Below are 20,964 nucleotides of genomic sequence, written 5' to 3'. Positions count from 1 at the left end.
AAAAAAGTAGACTATTCTTACTAGGAAAGGTTGACTACAATTTCTACAGTTTTTATCATTAGTACACAGCCATTCCTATATCTAACATTCAATCCAGATATGAGAGAGATGAGAGCTGCTAGACAGGTGACTGATATTTAAGGTTTATATCTATTCTATCACTTATATTTATTTCATCTAAGAAAGATTGACCACTGTTATTACCTGGACACTGATAGCACTGGTCTGTGCTCTTATTTCATCTATCAAGATAGTGGTGAAATTGGCTATACTTCCAAATCCATTTGTAGACAAATTGGAGCTTGGAAAAAAAAAGAAGAAAACAAAAAAACCCACAACATTTTTACTTGCATCTTCTCTGGAATTTTCTTGCATTCAGTAGTAGAGATATTTATAGAGAGGAGACCTGAAAAACCTCTCAACACTGAAGTTTTGTTTTTCAAATGGGGTACAGAATAAATCACATATTCCAAGAAAGATTCACAGAAAGAAAGAGTATAAACTGGGACTACTAAGACGTGTGGCTCAGTTATGTCACAGATAGTGGACTAAAAGAGATATTCTTGGTAGAATGCTGGTAGAACAACTAGTCAAACCATACATAGCAAGTGTTTGAACCATGAACAGATCCCTTTCAGTATTGTGAATGTCAATTTATTAAATATAATTCTTACAACATAGCAATGTTTGGAAGCAACACAGAGTTTTCAACAACTATTTGCTTCATTTACTTCTTTTTTAAAGCAGTTTATTTTTGCATAGGTTTTTCCATCATGTGTTTGGACAGCCACTTCCACTGCAGGTGACTAAACCTGCTGCCTGACAAGTACTGACATACACAGATCTGTGAGACACTTCAATTGCCATCCTTAAGGATAGACATATCCCTCCTATAAAGAATACATATAATAAAGGAGTATCAAAGACATCGACAATAATACAAAGAACAGTGGGGTGAGTGATGAGCTTACTATGAACAAATAGTTCAGTTCTCCCCATCTTCCCTCCTCCCCCAGCACTCTTTCACTGATATGTGTGCACTGAAAATGAATGTGAATGTGCTGAAAAACTGAAGAAAAGAAACAGTGACATGCAAGGATGACAATGGAGTAAAAAGCTTAAGAGCTGCATGAAAGCAATGAGGAGATTGACTTTGAAAGTCTCAGAACTGTTCTTGCAGAGAATAATTACAGAAGCCCAGATCTCCTTGAGTGAGATTTTCATTCTTTGGTACTATTCAACAGAGTAACACCAGCATTGCGCATAGCGCAGAATGGCTTTTATTGCCTGGCTAATCAACATTTGCAGATTAAGATGTTTAAACAAGGAGAACCAGCAAATCACTACTGGCACAAGTAATAGTTTGAGTTGTTTAGCAGCAAGTTATGATAAGTTTTTCCTCACAATGTGAAAAATTTTAATCTGAAACAAAAATCTAGTCTTTTTATGAGTTTTCTGCCTTTTAAAATAAATGTTAAAATATGCATTTCTGCACATTTAACAATTACACCTCTCTGCACTTTCGACAAGATGACAAGGATGAAACAGAAGGGGGTCACAAAAGCTCCTGAAATCCTGTGGGTGCCACTCTATTCTACAAGATATGAGTGCAGAATGGTGACAGACGTGAAAGTCTTGGGGAAAGTCTTATCTGCCATTCAGTAGCAAATGAATAAGCTTCATTTAAGCACTCAAAAATCAATTGAAGAAATGAATCTGAATATTCTAAATGGAGAAAAAGTAAGAGATGAAAAGCTTTAGATTTTACAGACTGGCACAGCCCATTTTATCCCTAAACTACTGTAATTTTCCATGAACATTACGTATGTTTTACATAAAGCATAGATATATTCATGTGCTGATGCCATTTATCGTTATTAAAAATACAACTGTCTTGTTATCGTTGATAGGTATGAAAATAAATGTCAAAATCATGATTTTCATTGTATAAACCAGAAAAGGCTGCCAGTTCCAACAATATCACAAACTGCAGCATCATCACCATGACGAAAATTCAAACAGAGAAACTCCTGCTGTAGAGACACATTTATCCATGCCCATACTATATCAAAGCAAGACATAACTGCAGATGATGATTACAGCAGTCTGTCTGTAGCTGATTTAGCAAAAGCCATCTGGATGAGAGACAGTACAGTAATTTCCTCTGCCATTTCAAAAATACTTTCAGCTGAGCTTTTCCACTTTTCAATATAAGAAAATAGTTGAGTGTCTCTAACACAATATATTGTCAATGTCCAATTTATTTATTCCATACAGCAGCTGAACATACTACATATCACATAAGCTCCACAGCTTACATTTGCCAACAGATGTTTTTCTTTCTGGAACAGATGGTATACTGAGTGTACTGTGACATAATTCACATTTGCATTATCAGTCATGAATGTTACTGCTTTCCATAAACTGAGTTTTCCTGTTTTGTTTTGCTGAGATATAATAGCCATAACATCAATACCTGGCAAGATTCTGGTAGCAAAAAGGAGGTCCCATCACAGGAAATAGTTTATATGGCAATATTCTTATTCATTTTGTAAAACTGTGCCTATAGAAACTTATGTTATTTTCTCTTGACAAATTCAAATGTATTTTTAACGTAATTTACTTTGCAATATAAACACTCTTCGAGTAAGTTCACTTGTTACAATAAAAATAAACAACAATACCATTTGCTTTCTTTAGAAAGAATTGCTAAGATTATCGAATCTGGATTATTTTGAAGAGAATATTCCCCTTCCCCACTTGTAAAATAATTACCCGTAATAATGATTTGTCACAACTAGCCCACAGAGACAGCTGTTTATCATACTGTGAAGTTTAATACAATTTTTCTTGAACTCTGTTAATATGGTTTTATTTACTTCAGCTCTCAAGAGGGCATCAATTATTGTTTTACAAATATTTCAAACTTACCTTAAAATTTGCATATTGCAATAACTCATCTCCACTCAGCTGCCTTTATACATGTAAGGATGAGGAACAGCTACAATTGCCTTTGACTAGCTTTCAGGCTACCCAAGAAAGTCATTAGTTACAATCCAGTAGCAAAGAAGGAATAGCTTACCCCTTTCCAAGTAGCAGGGCCTGCTAAAAACTACAAAGGAGACTATCTTCAAACATAGATACTTCCCCTTTTGTTGCCAGCCCTTAAATGAGGTTAGGGAGGGGTGGACCCTGGGTTGATTTCTTCCAGTCACACACTGAATTGCTCACACTTGCACTCCCAGGACTAGCCAAGCCCCTTCACCAGGTGTTCAATCACTGGTTCAGGCCGTGACCTAGAGGTTCCCATACAATACATCAACATCTGATTTTGCAGGATTTAGTCTGTACCTATGTTATTGCACAAGAGAAATGATTGCTTCTATTGGCATTTACCATTGAGGTTCTGTTGATTTTTCAGGGGATTGAACCACTGCAATATTGTCACTGACAGCTCTAATTATTATTCTTACCTGACCTTCCTTACATTCAAAGAATGTTTATTCTGTGTTTCTTCTATTTGTGATTCTTGATTTGTTAGTACTTTTGTATGTTCATGAAACCAGTTCAAGTGTTTCTTGGCTACAATTTTTTATTTATTTTGGATTTTAGGCATTAAAGTATAATCATTTATCATCTTGTCAGGATTGTCATAGCAGCCATCTGTCAGAAGACTCTTACTGAAGCAGCCCGCTCACCTACACTTTCATTTTCACTTGGTTACTTATGAAAGACTTTCACTGTGTACACACATATACCAAAGAAACTCATAGCATCATTTTTAATACACTTGGTTAATTAAGCCCCAGTTATTTTCACTTGAAAGAAATTTGCTCAGTGATGTTCTATTCCACGCTTTCTAGTTTTATACAATAAAAGGAAACATCTGGATCCTGTAGGCAAGTAGGTAAATAAAGGCATTGTTATTCCCTTTTCAGTAAGGGATAGAAGGAGAGCAGTTCATTAGTTGCAAGTGAAGTTCTTCAGATATATGCCCTGTTAGATCCTGAAGTTGGATCTAACTGAGTCTAAGACAGAATGAGAGAAAAAAAAGACAGTATTCCCTCTGTAATACTGACATTTTGTGCAGTTAAAGTACTGGTATATGGATTATTTTTTAGTACTGGTATCATGAAAGATTCAAACAGTATCATCCACCATTTGTGAAGAGCCCTGAAACAGTCACAGCCATGCAACAAGACCGCTTCCAGAAAAAATACTTCTCACTCACACAACACAAAAGTAATATTTAGCACCTTTAACCCAATTAGAATTGTAGAGCAAAAGGTCAAAAAGCATTAAACTGTATCTCTTACAGTATCGTTGTGTTTAAACCATAGAAAATCAATTTTATTGCCCCCTCTCTAGAAGCATTCAAGGCCAGGCTGGATTGGGTTTGAGCAACCTGGTCTAGGGAGAGGTGTCCCTGCCTATAGCAAGGGGTTGGAACAAGATGATCTTAAAGGCCTCTTCCAACCCAAACCATTCTGTGACTCTGTGTTTAAATTAAGGATCTCTAGAACCTGAAAATTCTAGCTACACTGCTCAATGTTGTTTTTGTGTCTCAGAAGAATACAAAAAAATACAGTATTTCCTAACCATTACATAGTGAAGTGTGGTGTTCACAGAGTCATATGATCTTTCACACCGTCCTTAAGCCACCAAAATTGATCACTTTTAGACTTGTATAATCAGCAGTAGTTTCTAACTCCAGAAACACCCCTACTTAGACAGCTTAAACTTATCAAGCCCCATTTTGGAAGTTATATAAACTCCTCTGACTCTCTACCCTGCTGTGAAGGCAATTTCAAGCCATCTCTTTATTGATAGCTGGAAATGTACAAAGATTACGATTTTATCTTCAAAGTGCTGGGATAAGGTTTTTATTATTTGCCACTTTTTCCCAGATGTTACAACTACCAATTTCTGGAATATAATCTACTCTTCTCCTGGCAGAGACATCTCCTATCCCATAAAAGTGGAGACCTTCCTTGTTATTTTCCGTTATGTGGTGGTAATGCATAGTTTTCCTGAATAGAAAAATACATTGAAGCTGACAGAAAACATATAGCAATTTGTATATAAAATGTCTACATATTGCTATAAATACATGTAATGATGCTACTTCTGCTCAAAAGGCTTTTTTATTTAGTAGAAATGCTATGAGACTGCTTTTGCCTTATAACTTCAAAAGTAATGAGAAAGGAATTGGAAAACTCAGTCATTTCCAAAAATCCCTTTGTACTGATTTTGAAAAGGACAGAACACAGAAGGTAATAGAACACATAGCAGCGTTCTTTTTTCTTTCTGCATACTAATAGACTACAATCTAATGCTCCCAACAATAAAAATTTAAAAAATAACTTGCTTTTCAAACAATCATGTTTACTTATTAGTAAGTAAACTAAAGTCTTAGCACTGACCTAACACACTTCTCAGCGTCAATCACCAGCTGCAAATTAGCTGATCATAAAGTTATATAACATCAACTCACAGCACCTGGGATATGTAGTTCAGTTGTCCTCACAATTCAAATCACATAGCTTGTCTGTATTATCAGTAGCATTTGAGAATACTGTTTGGAGGCATTAGGTCAAAAAACAAAGTTAAATTTTATAGGTTATGTATATTAAACATGTATTAAGAAGTATTATTACTATTGATTTCAACAGCTCCACCACACCGTAGGGAGATTTCAGTACACTCATGGCTCCAATCTTTTCAACTGATAACATTTTATTTCCTTTAAGCTGTTCCTTCTCAGTTCTCCAATACAACTAACTTTTCCAACATAGCCCAAGGCAACTGACGCTATCAACCATTGAAATCACAACAGGCCTGGTCAAATCTGGACAAATCAATTTAACTGTTGCAAGAAACACCATGTTATCATTTAGAATTCATTTACTAAAAAGACAGAAGTTCATACTTTTTGCATTTCCTTATCACTCTATTTTACTTCTCTAGTGAGAAAATGTACATGCATGTACACTGGTTTCTTTTCTCAAGTGATACGATGTGAAAAACAGCATCCAAGGAAGTTTAGATTGGAGATTTAACAAGAACTGCTTCATAGATAGGGTGGAGCACTGAAACAGGCTGCCTGGGGAAGTGTTGGAATCTATATCTCTGGAGGTATTTAAGAGATGTGCAGACATGGCACTCAGGGACATGGTTCAGTGACAGGACAAGACAGATCAGGTTAGCGGTTGGACATGATGACCTTGAAGTTATTTTCCAACCTGAAAGATCCTATGTTCCCACTGAGTCTTAAAATTTTCTTATTCCCATGTGTAATTATCACTAGCTACATCCACTGTGTCTCTTGCTCTACCATTATATGCTCAAAGAATTTGGCTAGTGCTATCAGAGATGATAATAACTGAGGTAGCAGCTTCTTCAGTGGAGATGCTCATAGCAGCACCTACTAGTCAGACCATCCTGGTGATCTAACTTGACCTTCAGTTTAACCCAGCATGTCAATAAAGAGCACCATCATTTTTGATAATTTTTCCAGCTAACAACCACACTTTTCTTAATCCTGTCAAATATACTATAAACGAAGCTCACAGAAACCAAGGGAAAGAAAAGAATAATGTGGTATGCTGTTTTCTTCCAATCTTGAAGCACCTGACAGAATTTATATTTGGTATCTTCTCTCCTACAGGTGGCATAATTATAAGTGATGCACAGGCAGACAGGATGCGAGTTATGAATTTCAAATGTTTCTTTACATGGAAATCAGAATGTTTCATATTTCCTCTGTGCCACGAAGTATGCAGAGACAGCACAACTGGAATGTATAATTTCTGATAAATGCTGGTCAAGTAAAATGTATATTTAGATAAGGTACTATAGCTTTTGTTCTCTTCCACTAGGACTGAAAAATCTCATTGCTACTCAAGTGTCAGCATCCTGATGCAAAAACACACAGAAGGTGCCTCATACATCACCATGTTAATGCAAGAAGTGATGCCAGCGCTTTCTAGTTAGAGCAATTTAGAAAGTGACATTGTATTTTCAGCTCAGCTAGCAAAACTACACTTTAAAACAATGATTTTATTGGCACAGGCAAGAATAAAATTCCATGCTGTTACTATAGTTTTCTACTTCTCTGATTTAGGTTTACAGTGCAGACTTTTAAAAAATTCATTCCTCAATTGAGTGAAACCTGTAAACAGTCAGCATACTTTTTCTAGATGTCATATAACTATCTGTGAAAAAAAAATAGTCTTCACTACATTTCTACTAATGACATAATATTTGTTTTAAACTACATAATTTAAATTCACTGTACCATAAAATTAGGATTATCACAAATTATTGAATGGATTCATAGCATATCATGAATTTCTGGCAGTAAGCCTGATATTGCCATTCCCATTTATCTTTTTTTTCTTGTTTGCTCAAGCTTAGGAATTCTCCTCCTGACCTGTAAGCCAGATGGTTGTGTTCAGTGAGTAGTACATGATTCTCATAGAAAAAAAGGATCCTTTGTTAAGAAACAGTTTTCAATTTACTACAATTTACTTCTGGAGCAGATCTTACAACATTTTATCCTGATGAACATCTGTATTAAATTAAAGGAGTATTTTTCATTAATACACTAGTGGAGATGGAAAGTGAGATATATAAACTGTATCCTAAAAGAACAGATCATCAAATAAATGGAATTTTACAACCAGTGATGTAAGTGTACTTACAGTTGTGAATCCAGACAGTATAATGAATGAATTAATTTCACACAAATACAACTACTAACCATTTTAAAAACCAGAAATATGTTTGCATTTAAAACTGTAAATAGGAACTTTTGTCAACACTTGTACTGTACTGACTACCATATTAACAAAGCATCCTTTGGAAAAGCAGCTTCTTAGAAGAGCCTATTTACCAGCAATAGCCTTGACTCTTGCACTTTAAGTCACTCATCTTGTGGTTAAGCAATATATTTTTAAGTCTTGGCATATTTTATGCATGTGTTGAAACTTGACGTCTATGTTGCCATGGAATATTGCCATCATTTGAATATGAGACACCATTACTGTCAGTAATGATAGTCGTGAATGGCCTCATCACTGCCATTCTGACCTAGCATGAAATCAACCTTAGCAGAAGAAAGAAGTTCAGCCTGTTAATAAAGAAATTTTTTGACCAGTCATGGTGTTCTCAATTGTCTTTATTCTACAAATGACAAACAAATGGTCATAAGTAGCTTCAATTACAGTCACAGGAGCCTCTGGGAACTTTCTAAAACCAAAATATTTCAGAGAATTACTTTCATCAGAAGAGTGCTCTCACATCCAAAATGAATTTCTAATTAAAAAAAAAAAAAGGAATACCATTTTAGAACAGCCAATTGCCAAATATCTCAGGTAAACTTCTCATACCAGTGCATATGTAGCTACTAGGAAATAATTAAATTTTCAGCTACATAAATTGAGCATAAAAAAAAATTCAAATTTCACCCTACAGCAGCCACCAGTCTGACTGTTGAACAATTGTTTTTATGTAGGCTATGATTCAAATTCCCAATTAAGGACAATCACCTGAATCTTCCTTAGTCAAAATTAGTTCTACAAATGTATAGTATTTTTCCTCACAACTGAAGATTGCTACTGAGTAAATTGACTTTCATTCCATAATCCCGTCCAACATAACGTTTTTTAAATCTGAATTCTCAGCTTGATTACAATTTTTGTAGAGTTTTGACCCAATTAGATAAATACTACAGCTGAGGCTCACTTGGCTGAGACTGCCAGACTAAATCAGGTCTTTAAACTTTATAAACTTTATATAGGTCCGTATACTAGAGATTTTGTATAGAGATGCAGCAAAATACTTAAAAATTCAGCTAATTCTAAGCATCTACTTCGGTAATTTTTAGACTGAGTTGAAATGTTTTGTATTATTTAGGTACTGCCATAGCTGACAGTATTTTAACAATCATGTATTATTCACAGAAATTTTAAATTCCTAGTACAAGCTAAAATCTCATCTGTTAGAAGTTTTCCCCTGGTAGGGAAAAAAAAAAACCAAAACCACACACACACACACACACACAACAAAGAAAAAAAAGAAAAAAAATCATCAAAGATTTAAACTGAAAGGACTGGAAAAGATTCTGAAGAACTCAAATTTTCTTTTCTAGGAACATCAACATGTATAAGGGCTTCCAACAAAATATTTTTCTTAAATTTTCGTTGTCACAGAGACACATGTAATCTACCAGGCTGCAAGACAGTTGGAAGGATCACTGCTGTCAACTGATGAATGTACATTGTCAAATCATTTTAAGCATTCCTTTCCCATGGTTCGACATAATCCAAGCCAAGATGTGCAAAGATTTCTTCCTCACTTCCAGCTTTGAGAAAGACCCTCTGTGAAAGAATTTTAAAAAAGGAAGTCAATAAGGGTGTTAGAAAGAAATTTCAATTGATGTTTTTGCTGTTTAAAAGGAGATAATTTTTGACAGTTTGACCCACTGTATACTCCACAGAATACATTCTCTTTATCAGTGTGCTCAAGGGTGACCTTGAAGAGTGAAAGCAAGTTAGAAAATAATTCTCACGCTACTTGATGCTTTCAGTTTTAATGACTTGTTTACAACACTTTGTTTTGATTGCTTTTTCAAGTCTCTGTGTGTTAGAATTCAAATAAAACCTACATTTCTCTTCAACAAGGGTCAATAACTTGACTTTCTTAGTAAAATCATCAGTGTTTTATAAATTAACATAGTAATATTCCCTATAAATGTGTTCAAGATGATTCAAAGGTTACACTAATTATGTATTTCTAAACATTAAAAGTGTCAAAGCTTTCCAAATTTCTATTACTTACAGAAGCTTATCTGAAAACAAGACAATAAATATAAAAATCCCATCTGTAAAAGCAGCTGAAAATACAAGATCAACAACTGCAACTGAGGTTTTAAATGCACTTTCTTAATGAATATTTTACAGTAAAAATCAATTTTTTCACATCTGCTATTTTGATACCACAGAAGAATATTTTTGCACAAAAGCCATCCAGAAACCCTACCTCTGTTATGAAAACCAATGCAGTAAAATACATTGTCTTAAGTATTCTTTTTATCACTGACTACAGTAGTAACTACAAAAACAAACAAACAAAACCTGTAATGTAGATGAATATTCAAACTGGAAACCTCACTGTTTGGAGGATATTGGAAGCAAGAGCAAGTTAATTATTATTGAAAAAAATACTTAATATTTCAGCAGTTCCTGAATCATTTTGAGTTAAGCCTTATGGTCTTCAGCTCTAAAACATCTCCAACTCCTGTGCAATGAAAACTTCAGGGTTAAGGTTTCACAATCTTCTAGATTTAATTTCTACTGTGAAAGATGTGAAGCTGAATGTAAAACTACATACTGCTGAATCCTCCTTAGTTAGCAAAATCTCTGATTACAGTGAAGTTTAGCAATATCTGTGCCAGCACATACAGGGCTCTGATTCTGCCGTTCCAGAATTTTCAATAAGCAAAGTAGGTAATTTGAGAGCAGGTGTGGCTGGTATTCTCTTGAATCCATCCAAAGTTATGAATTCATTTCTTTTTCTTATCAAGTAATTGTAATTTCTACTCAGTGAATTAATAAGGAACATCTTCATTATTTTATTTTGAGACAGTCCATCTTCAATAAGACAAAAAAAAAAATAATAAGCAAATATTTAAAGTTAATGGTAATTATGGCAAATAAGTATTCTTTCAGTGCTATTAATAAAAAATACACGATTAATATCAGCAACTTTTAAAACTGCATCAGTTTCTGTACTGTCCCATATCAATGAGTAGTAAGCAACTTTCACAAAGGGTGCCTCATCATAATCAGAAGCCACTTGTTTATGCCATTAAGTCTTTGGTATTCATATTGCACAGAACTGTCATGTATCAATTACACTTTACTGCACAACCAAACTAACCCCACTGAAAAAAATATTTCCCATTGAGGTCAGTGGAAATTCTACTAAGTTCTACTACAAATACATTGACTTGGGGCAGTAAAAGTTTCAATATGGATCAAATTTGCTTTAAGAGTGCAATGAAAAAGTACTTAGCAAGGAATATGAAATCATTTTCCTGTAATGAATGCTAACTATATAAGAACTTTTTCATATTCAGGTACACCTTATCATAAATTTGTTGGAAAAATTTGGCCCATGGCTTCAGGATGTTTTGTGTTTCTAATCAAATCAGGACAAATATTTTTGATTTTACACGTGTGAAGTAAAAACAGACTCCCACACTCTAAGTCCTCCAGCATGAAAATCTCAGCAAATGAATATGCAGACTCTAGAACCCACAGTGATATAATATCACTGAAACATGAAAAGTTGAAAAATAAATCATATATCCATAATGCTAGACAGTTCAAAATTGTGTCTGTAATAGCTAACGTTGTTCATAAAGCTTAGGCAAATATTGTGTTTCTTTTGTTTTTCTAGAAAGTTCAAATACTAGGTTCCAGAATAAAAAGAACCTACAAGAAAAAAGGAATGATTAGCTGAATGTCAATCCTTTTTCATTTGGAGAGTACTATAAAAAATGGTAGGAGAGAACAGAACAACAACAAAACAACAAAAACAATGAAGAAGAAAAGAAAGTAGGAAGAAGGAAGAAAAAGGAAAGAAAAAAAAAAAGGAAAAAATATTGGAAACTCTCATCCACGTAACAATATCAAAGATATTTCTTCCCTAGAGAGTGCCTTACAAAGAAGCACAGGATGTTAGAGATTTCTGTTGTTATTTGTTTGTTTGTTAAATGATTGTTATGAGCAAGAGAGGTCAATCCATACATTTAAATTACTGAAAATTCATAAAGTAAGAAAAAAGATCTTACACTTGTAATCAGATATTTCAGGTAATTTCTAATAGAAGCTCTTTGTATTTCTGCTACCCCAAATTATATCCCATTTCCTTTGTTCTACCACTTCATGTTTCTGCAAGCAAAAGTCATTTCATTTGCTTGACAGGAAAAATTTATAATACAAATTATCTGATGCTGAATACCATTTTCAGTAGCTACAAGCCATGCTTTTAAATGAATCTCTAGTTGATATGCTTTAGCAGTATTAGTGTTATTAAGGTTAATTATAACTTACTATTTCACCTCTTTGTCAATCTATGCACAGCTTATACAGTGATGCAAATTTGATTGGTGCATTCAGTACTTTTCTTTCTTTCCTTTTCCTTTTGCTCAAGAGAAGTAACTAATGAACTGCTTTCCCACTTGGTTTTTTTGCAGCTTCGTACTAATATTCCACAGACCAAAGACATACCCAATCAATATCAATCAATCTTGCAAAAAACAGTGCTCTGATAAAGCTGTATCATTCTACTCTTATTCCATTTAATCTATTCTGTTATTTCAAATTATTTAAATATTACATTTGTGGTTGCAAACATATTAACCACACTTAATGTAGAGCTGCCATCCAAATGTTCTCTTATGTGAACTGCTACCTCTTATTTTTCATCTTAGCACTAATGATCAATGCTACTTTAGATTAAAAGGCACAAAGTGAGCACTATTTGGCAATTTCCTAACTGTCAAAGTTCAAATAGATCTTATGCTACCATTGTCATTTGGTTTCATCTCGCATACAATTGAGACAACAAAACAAAACTATTAGTCAATGAAGTAGAATTCTAGACTAGCATATTCCAGCATATTACCTCTGGGAGCTAAACACTAATTTGGTTTTGTATATACATTATTTAAACAATAAAAACAAACTGAAAGCATCTCAAGCCTCCTTCTCTCTCTTCCTAATACATAATATCTCCATCTGTCTAACTTAATTCTTGTGTAGCTCAACCAAGATGGGGTGATCCTAAACACCAAGATAGGAAAATTTAATTTAAAATATCATTAGCAATTTGTACAGTAAAGAAGAAAAGTTATTCCAAGAACCCAGAAATTAATTGAAATTCCTGTGAAGAAATTCTAGATTTTTATGAGAAACACAGAGTATCTTGCTATTATTGGAGCATTTTCACCACTGGATATGCACTGTTCTAGTTTATTAAGCAATCTGTACTTTCACTCAGCCTGACTAAATTAGGCTGTTGAAATGAAACTATATGGCTTAGACACTCAGCCCACACTCTGCTCTACTGTGGCCATCCATCTTCCTTGGCACTGTTTGATTAAGAAGGAGAAACACTACAATGATAGTAATACTGCATTGAACACTGAGCAAAGCAATGCACTGCTGAGGTTGCTTTATCAGGAGATGTAGAAGTTGCTGCTCTGCCAGCAACTGCTCTGCCAGTTTTGTGCACACTCCTGAAACCGGGAACTACTCATGCTCTGCATCAGTTTCAACTCACTTTTCTTGAAAAGCATCTCAGCAGATTACCCATAGCCTTGTATCCTACTATTTGTTGCTAAAAATCTTGGTAATAATAGCATACTGCAAAATACCAAATTGAGTAAACTATTATAATTAATACTACGAACAACTCTCAGCCCGTTATTGTTGAATTTTCTTGCAATTTTCCCCATCTCAGGGTGAATATAAAAAGTTAGTTTGAACACAGGTACCTCAAAGTAGAAAGCCAGTAAAGAAGTATAACTGATGAAATAATAATTAATGCATCTAAACTAGCAGAGTCTGCTGGAAAGCAAAGTACTTCAGGTTGACATACAGACAGCATGTAACATGTGCAAGACTCAGTCCTGAAGATAAGACACATGGTGGAAGTTTTCTTTACTCATTTCCTTAAGCCTTCATCTTTGGTATTAGCTGAGAAACTTAGCTATGAAGTTTCTTAGTTCTTTACTGGTCCGACTCTACTTTCTACATTATTTGCACATTTGTTCTTGAATAAGTTGTAGCAAAATCATGCACTTTCAAAAACCAAAGAACTTTTTTCCTATGCTCTATTTTCCCTGCTCTTTTCATTGTGCTGACTTTTGGTTGCTGAACAGCTGCAATTCAAAAATAATGGAGTCATACTCTAGTGGATTTCATCATCCTTTGGAAAACCACAACATTGTAGAGGAGGCAAACCCCCTCCTTTTGCAAAAGACCCTTAGGGGCAATCATCATTAAAGACTGTCTATGCTTCTGACATAATGTTTCATGAAAGAAAATGTGGAGATGGGGATGAAGGAGTGAGGGGGCTGGAATATTGCCAAAAACATATTGTTAACAAATTTCAAATAAATTGCAAAACTGATGCAACATTGCTTCTAGGCAAATATTTGGGAACGTCATTCACATACACATTTATTCTAACCTTTTCTTTGTTTCCTGGTAATACTGCATATTATAAAAAAACAAACAAATAGAGCAGTTAGTGGTTTTCTCATTTAAATATGGTCTGGTCTCACTAATTTCACGTGGTGTTCAGCATGTGACATCTGCCTATATCAGTTTAAGTGTTTTAATATTTGCTTTCCAATCTAAAAATTATTAAAATGGAGATAGGAGAGCAGTATGACAATTTCTAACTCAGTAATGATTCCAGTATGCAGAATGATAAATACCAAGCAGACTAAACTGCCAGTGTTTTACATGTCTGGGAATATTATAGTGGCAGTACGCATGACAATGATAAATGAACACTGGAAAAGAAAAGGATAGACTGTTATTTGCAGAGTTGGAACTTAACAGTTCACTGTACTTGGACAAAGTCCATTCTAAAAATACATTTTGTGGATAAAGTCTATTGTAGATGAATGACAGCAACATCACTTGCTTAATCAACTACAGAAGAATATATATCACGCAGCTTATATTTATCTTACACATTTGTCACATCAGTGCTGGGTCTACCTTCACTTGAAATAAGTTATACCAAGTCAGGTGAAGATTGTTTTTTTTATAATTATTTGAGACTAATGGAAAGATGATTTTAGCTACGCTGATTACAACATCTTCCAACTGTGAAAATATTTCTCTAGATATGAAAGTCCACTGTATTTAGTTGAACAGTACAGTCTTAACATCAAAGACCTGCAACTTATAGAATATGATAAGATAGCTTATTAGATAAAAAGACCCAACCTATTAAAAATTGCTCACACTTCCTTTTTTCCATGATTCTTCTTGCTCAAATGTCATTTTGTCATTTTGTACCCTGTAATAAAAATTTTGATATCTGTGAATGAACGTATCTGCCATACGTGCATAAAGCAGTGCTGCTATTTGAATGATAATATGGTTCTTATATGGAATAAATCCTTGTTCTAATTTAAAAAAAAAAAAAAGAAGCAGTTGAGAATGTCAACACTGTAGAACATCTAGAGCATTGTCATTTGCCAAACAACTCTAATTATAACTGCCCATCCACGGTAGTCTTTGTGCTGTGTCAGGAGAGCTACAACAGCTGACTCACAAGTCATTTTCTAATGAGGAAATACATTGCACAGTTTGTTCCATGACTTGACAAATCAAGATTTTCAATGGAAACTTCTTTGAATGACCACAGTGACATGACTTTCTGGTTAAGTAAACCTACATATTTCCTACAGGATTGTTCTTTTCCTGCTGAAGCACATTGGAATATCGGAGACAAACTTTAGTTTCCACCTTCCCATTAGACAAAGGCCTCAAATGCCCCAAGCGACGTGCTAAGAAATTGACATATATCTCTGCCAAATGCTCAACTGACAGCAAATGAGAGGAAATAAAGGCTGGATTGCGAGAAGTTAATTAGATGTATAAAATGAGCTTACAGGAAAAAATTGTGAAGGTAGAAACATAAGTAATCTATCAAACAACTAATTGAAAGAGACCCATAAGGATCATCAAGTCCAACTCCTGGCTCCACAAAGACCATCCAAAAGACCCAGAAGGCTAATAAAATGCAGAAAAAAAATAGCAAGGTAGAGGAGAATATTACTGAATTATTTACTTGACACAACTTCCCATTGTGCCTCTTGTGCTAAAGATAGCACCAACACGCTGATGAGCTTCTACAGTTTGGTTATACAGAGTTAGAGTACAACACTACTCTTGCAAGAAGTCAAGGAGGTAAAACGAAAGAAAGGAGTGAAAAACATCGCTCAGGGGAATTTTGATTCTCACCTTAGAATTTTAGTTCAGACATTTTGGAATTGCTTATTTTCAGGCAGATGCAAATGAGACTAAAATCTCTAATCTCATTGACTCCAAGATTTTCCTTCAATCAAACGTATAGAACACAACAAAGCCCTGTAGTAGACTGAATTTGAAATAAATAAATAAATAAATAAATAAATAAATAAATAAATAAAACAATCAATCTCTTTTGGTTTGTTCTTAATGGATTTCTGAGAGAGTGAGTTTCCATGGGGAAGGTGCAGGTGGTACCTGCAAAGTAAACTGGCAAATATAGCAGTTGCAGAAAGAGTGAGGAATAATGCTGCAGTCTTCCAATATTTCCATCACTTTCCATTCAAAACTTGTTTATTCATTCAAGTTATTCCATATGCATTTCCACTTTCTCCACTGCCACAAGCAATCACTTGCGGGAGTGATTTCTTCAACAGAGAGTTTGTGCATTAAATGTGCATTAAATAGCCCTGAATGGCATAATCCACATGGTTTAAGGTAACCTCAGAAAACACATGAAAACTCTCCACAGCAGTAGAAAGGAAAAGATTTCCATTTCTGGTGGAAAACATAAATCTGCTCTGAACTTCAATGCAGCAAACAGCTTTACAGTTTTACACCAAGACCCAGAATTATGTAAAGCAACTGTAGATAAAGTACTACAGCAGATCTATAAATTCTTGCAGTACACTTAGCAGTACAAGGTTGAGTGCCTTCAATCTACAGTGAAAGCATGTGAATACAATGCAACATCAATCTGCAAAATGGTTTCTCTGAAGTCATTAGCTGACTCATTAGGGCAGATAAATTGGTGGCAAGAAACACTGTAATCAGTAACATTCCATGGATAGCTAAATGATTTTCGTCAGTTATGGATGAACAAGGGAAGAAGGTGAGGAAGATAAAAACATCCTAGCAAAGAAATTTCCAGAGGAAAATGCACACAACAGTGTCATTGCAGAAAAAGTTTCAAGTCATTGCATTCAGTGTCTATCTTATGTATTACAGACTGTCAGAAAATAGCATGGAAAAATGAAACTTCTTCCTTGTCCTGATCCTTACACTGCTAACTGGCCTGAGGAGGACAATGTCTTACTCCATCAGTAGTCAGTAAGGCAACATTCTCAAAACAAGATACTGCTTGATAATAAAAAGATTTGTAAGAATCAATCTCTATGGAATACTCATTAATATTTTTAATTCTTAATAGTGATCATTGCCATTATAACTAACACAGATTTTTACATATTTTAAATTAGTTTAATATTAACCATCTGATTCATAAGCACTGCATTCGTAAATGATGCAGTTAAAAATTGTGAGGTGGAGGTGTTTTTCACCAGAGTTTTCTAATTCCATTTTTTTTCAAAGTGAATAGATTATGATGGGATAAGTAGTAAAGGTTTTAAACTAAAAGAGAGACTATTTAGACTGGTAAATCTATTTGTAGATAGGTAAGGGGCTCTGCTGCCAAGAGAGTCATGGGTGCCCCATCACTGGAGTGCCAGGTTGGATGGGCCCCTGGGTCCCGATCTTGTGGTCAGCAACTCTGCCCACAGCAATCAGTTGGAACTAGATGATATTTGATGTGCCTTCCAACCCAAGCCATTTTGTGATTCTGTGATTTTGTGGAGGTTTCATCTAAGACAGGGAGTTGGTGATTTTTGCTTTGCTCATAATTAGGCTTTTTGCTAAATATTTATGTCATGTTTATGAATGAGACTCAACAGTACAAACAATTTCATGATAATTATAGAGGATAAATGTTGAAGTACTAATTGTGCTAGAAATGTGAAGTGTTTCATCAAGTTCAGTAATAATATTCCACAGCACTGTGTGTTTTCCTCTGATGAAATCATAACTGATTTCAGTAGCAAATAACTTGAAGTCATTCTGACATTACATTATCTCCAAAAGTAATTTCCATGTCCAATGTTTTCTATAGTAATATTCATATCACCATGCCTGCTTTAAAATAAAAACTAATCTTTTCCTAATCCAGCTACAAATAGGATGATAAATAAATCAGAGAGAAAAAAAAACAACACCAAAACAACTCTTTGAAATGACATTATAACAAACCATGATTGAAAAAACACAGTACTACAAGCATTATACATTGACTCAATACCCTCAGGCAAAACTATTTGTAATGGTGTTGATGCAAAATAGTGCAGTAGAATTTATTCTAATAATTCTGGGAATTAATAATTTTTGAAGGCAAAATAAATGAAATTCATGACTCCTCATTTCATTTTACCACTGGACATGTCCTGTACTTTTAATCAGAAATACTGTGCTCAAGCCTTTCTCTTACAATTATTCTCTAACTCTAATTATAGATTTATTCAAATATCTGAATTTCTGAACATTAACAAATGGATTGCTTAGGTTCGTGGTTTGCTGGAACAGGCTGCCTAGAGAGGTTGTGGATGCCCCATCCCCGGAGGTGTTCAAGGCCAGATTAGATGGGGCCCTGGGCAACCTGGCCTAGAATTAAATAGGGAGGTTGGTGCCCCTGCCTGTGGCATGGGGGTTGAAGATTCATAATTCTTGAGGTCTCTTCCAACCCAGGCCATTCTGTGTGATACTGTGAGGTGTTCAAGGTAAAGGAGAAACAAAAGAAGGAGAAACAACGACCTGAGCTGAAAAGCTGACATTTTGAAAAATAATATTCTAAAGAAAATTATCTGTTAAATAACTGAATGAGCACTTTTTATTTGCCAGAAGTCAGTTTGTAAATGGGACCATGTTGAGCATTAAATGGAACCACTCTCAGTTTAAAATAACAGATATGTGGTTATTTTGTTGCAAGACGTTCTGTAGTTTAAGTGCTTAAACTTTTATTATGATTTTGACAATTAAAAACATTGCACAATACATAAGAACATTATATACAATCATCCAGCCTGCATCTTCAGTTTTAAGCACACAAGAGGAATAAAAACTTGAAACTTTTTGTCTGACAACCCTGGCAAAAATTATCGTGTTAAGTGGCATGTTATTGCAACTAAAAGTGAAGCTTCCTTACAGACACATGTACTTATTGCACTCTGTAGTTCTCTATCAATTTGCATCCTATTAAAAAGTCATTAAAATGATAGCTAGGATTATTTCCCAGCTTTAGCTATACTTTTATATATGAGGGGAACTGCCCCACTAGACCTGCTGCTCACAAACAGGGAAGGTCTGGTGGGAGATGTGGAGGCTGTAGGCTGTCTTGGACAGAGTGACCATGAAATGTTAGATTTCTCAATTCATGGTGGAGCCTGGAGGAGGAATAGTAAAACTGCTGCCTTGGACTTCAGGAGGGCGGACTTTGAATTGTTCAAAAGACTAATAGGGGGAGTCCCCTGGCATTCAGTCTTAGCGAGTAAAGGGGTCCAAGAGAGCTGGTTGCTCTTCAAGAAGGAAGTCTTAAGGGTGCAGGAGCAGACAGTCCCCCTGAGCTGCAAAATGAGCCGGCGGGGAAGAAGACCGGCGTGGATGAATAGGGAGCTATTCTTGAGGCTCCGGGAGAAAAAGAGAATCTACCGCCTGTGGAAAGAGGGACAGGCAACTCAGAATGAATACAAGGAAGTCGTTAGGATGTGTAGAGGTGAAATCAGAAAGGCAAAAGCCCATCTTGAATTTAACCTGGCCGCTGGGGTGAAAAGGAATAAGAAACTCTTTTATAAATACATTAATAGTAAGAGGAGGACAAAGGAGAATATCTACTCCTTGCTGGATGAGGCTGGGAATGTGACCACTGAGGATAAGGAAAAGGCGGAGGTTCTGAATGCCTTCTTTACGTCTGTCTTTAAAAGTCAGACCAGTTATCCTCAGGATACTCCTCTCTCTGACCTGGTAATCTCGGCTGGGGAGCACACTAACCCCCCTGTGATTCCGGAAGAAACAGTCAGAGACCTACTACCCCAACTGGACTGCCACAAGTCTATGGGGCCAGATGAGATCCACCCGAGAGTGCTGAGGGAGCTGGCGGAGGTGATAGCCGAGCCGCTTTCCATCATCTATCAGCGCTCCTTGTTGACTGGTGAGGTCCCAGAAGACTGGAGGCTTGCCAATGTGACTCCCATTTACAAGAAAGGTCGTAATGAGGTTCCAGGGAACTACAGGCCTGTTAGCCTGACCTCGGTGCCAGGGAAGGTTATGGAGCAGATTGTCTTGAGGGAGATCATGTGGCATGTGCAGAATGACCGGGGGATCAGGCCTAGCCAGCATGGGTTCACGAAGGGCAGATCCTGTTGGACCAACCTGATCTCCTTCTATGATCTAGTGACCCATCTGGTGGATGAGGGAAAGGCTGTTGATGTGATCTACCTAGACTTCAGCAAAGCCTTTGACACTGTCTCCCACAGTATTCTCCTGCAGAAGCTGGCAGCCCGAGGCTTGGATGGGTACACTCTTGGCTGGGTAAGGAGCTGGCTGGAGGGCCGGGCTCAGAGAGTGGTGGTGAATGGAGTTAAGTCCAGCTGGCGACCCGTCACGAGTGGTGTTCCCCAGGGGTCGGTGCTGGGGCCTGTCCTCTTCAATATCTTTATTGATGACCTGGATGAGGGCATCGAGTGCACCCTCAGTAAATTCGTAGATGACACCAAATTTGGCTGGAAGTGTGGATCTGCCTGGGGGTAGCAAGGCCATACAGAGGGATCTGGACAGGCTGGAGAGCTGGGCTGAAGCCAACAGGATGAGGTTTAACAAGACCAAATGCCGGGTCCTGCACTTCGGCCACAACAACCCCAGGCGACGCTACAGGCTTGGGGCGGTGTGGCTGGAGGACTGCGTAGAGGAAATGGACCTGGGGGTATTGATTGATGCTCAGCTGAACATGAGCCGACAGTGTGCCCAGGTGGCCAAGAAGGCCAATGGCATCCTGGCTTGCATCAGAAACAGTGTTGCCAGC

The 20,964-nt window shown here is 36.1% G+C and overlaps 1 protein-coding gene across 1 annotated transcript in view; it reads right to left on the bottom strand.

The window, feature by feature from the left end:
* Positions 1–4,434: 4,434 nt before the first annotated feature.
* Positions 4,435–20,964, bottom strand: part of DNTT (DNA nucleotidylexotransferase) — a 90,470-nt gene continuing 73,940 nt past the window's right edge. Inside the window, exon 12 of the mRNA XM_019617706.2 lies at positions 4,435–9,380. Within this exon, the coding sequence (XP_019473251.1) occupies positions 9,294–9,380 (87 nt within the window). The 3' untranslated portion in view covers positions 4,435–9,293. The remainder of the gene's footprint in view (positions 9,381–20,964) is intronic.

The sequence above is a fragment of the Meleagris gallopavo genome, chromosome 8 (genome assembly GCF_000146605.3).
Source record: "Meleagris gallopavo isolate NT-WF06-2002-E0010 breed Aviagen turkey brand Nicholas breeding stock chromosome 8, Turkey_5.1, whole genome shotgun sequence".
Taxonomy (NCBI): Eukaryota; Metazoa; Chordata; class Aves; order Galliformes; family Phasianidae; genus Meleagris; species Meleagris gallopavo.
The sequence above is the reverse complement of the archived record's forward strand: the minus strand, read 5'-3'. Positions and strand labels throughout refer to the sequence as shown.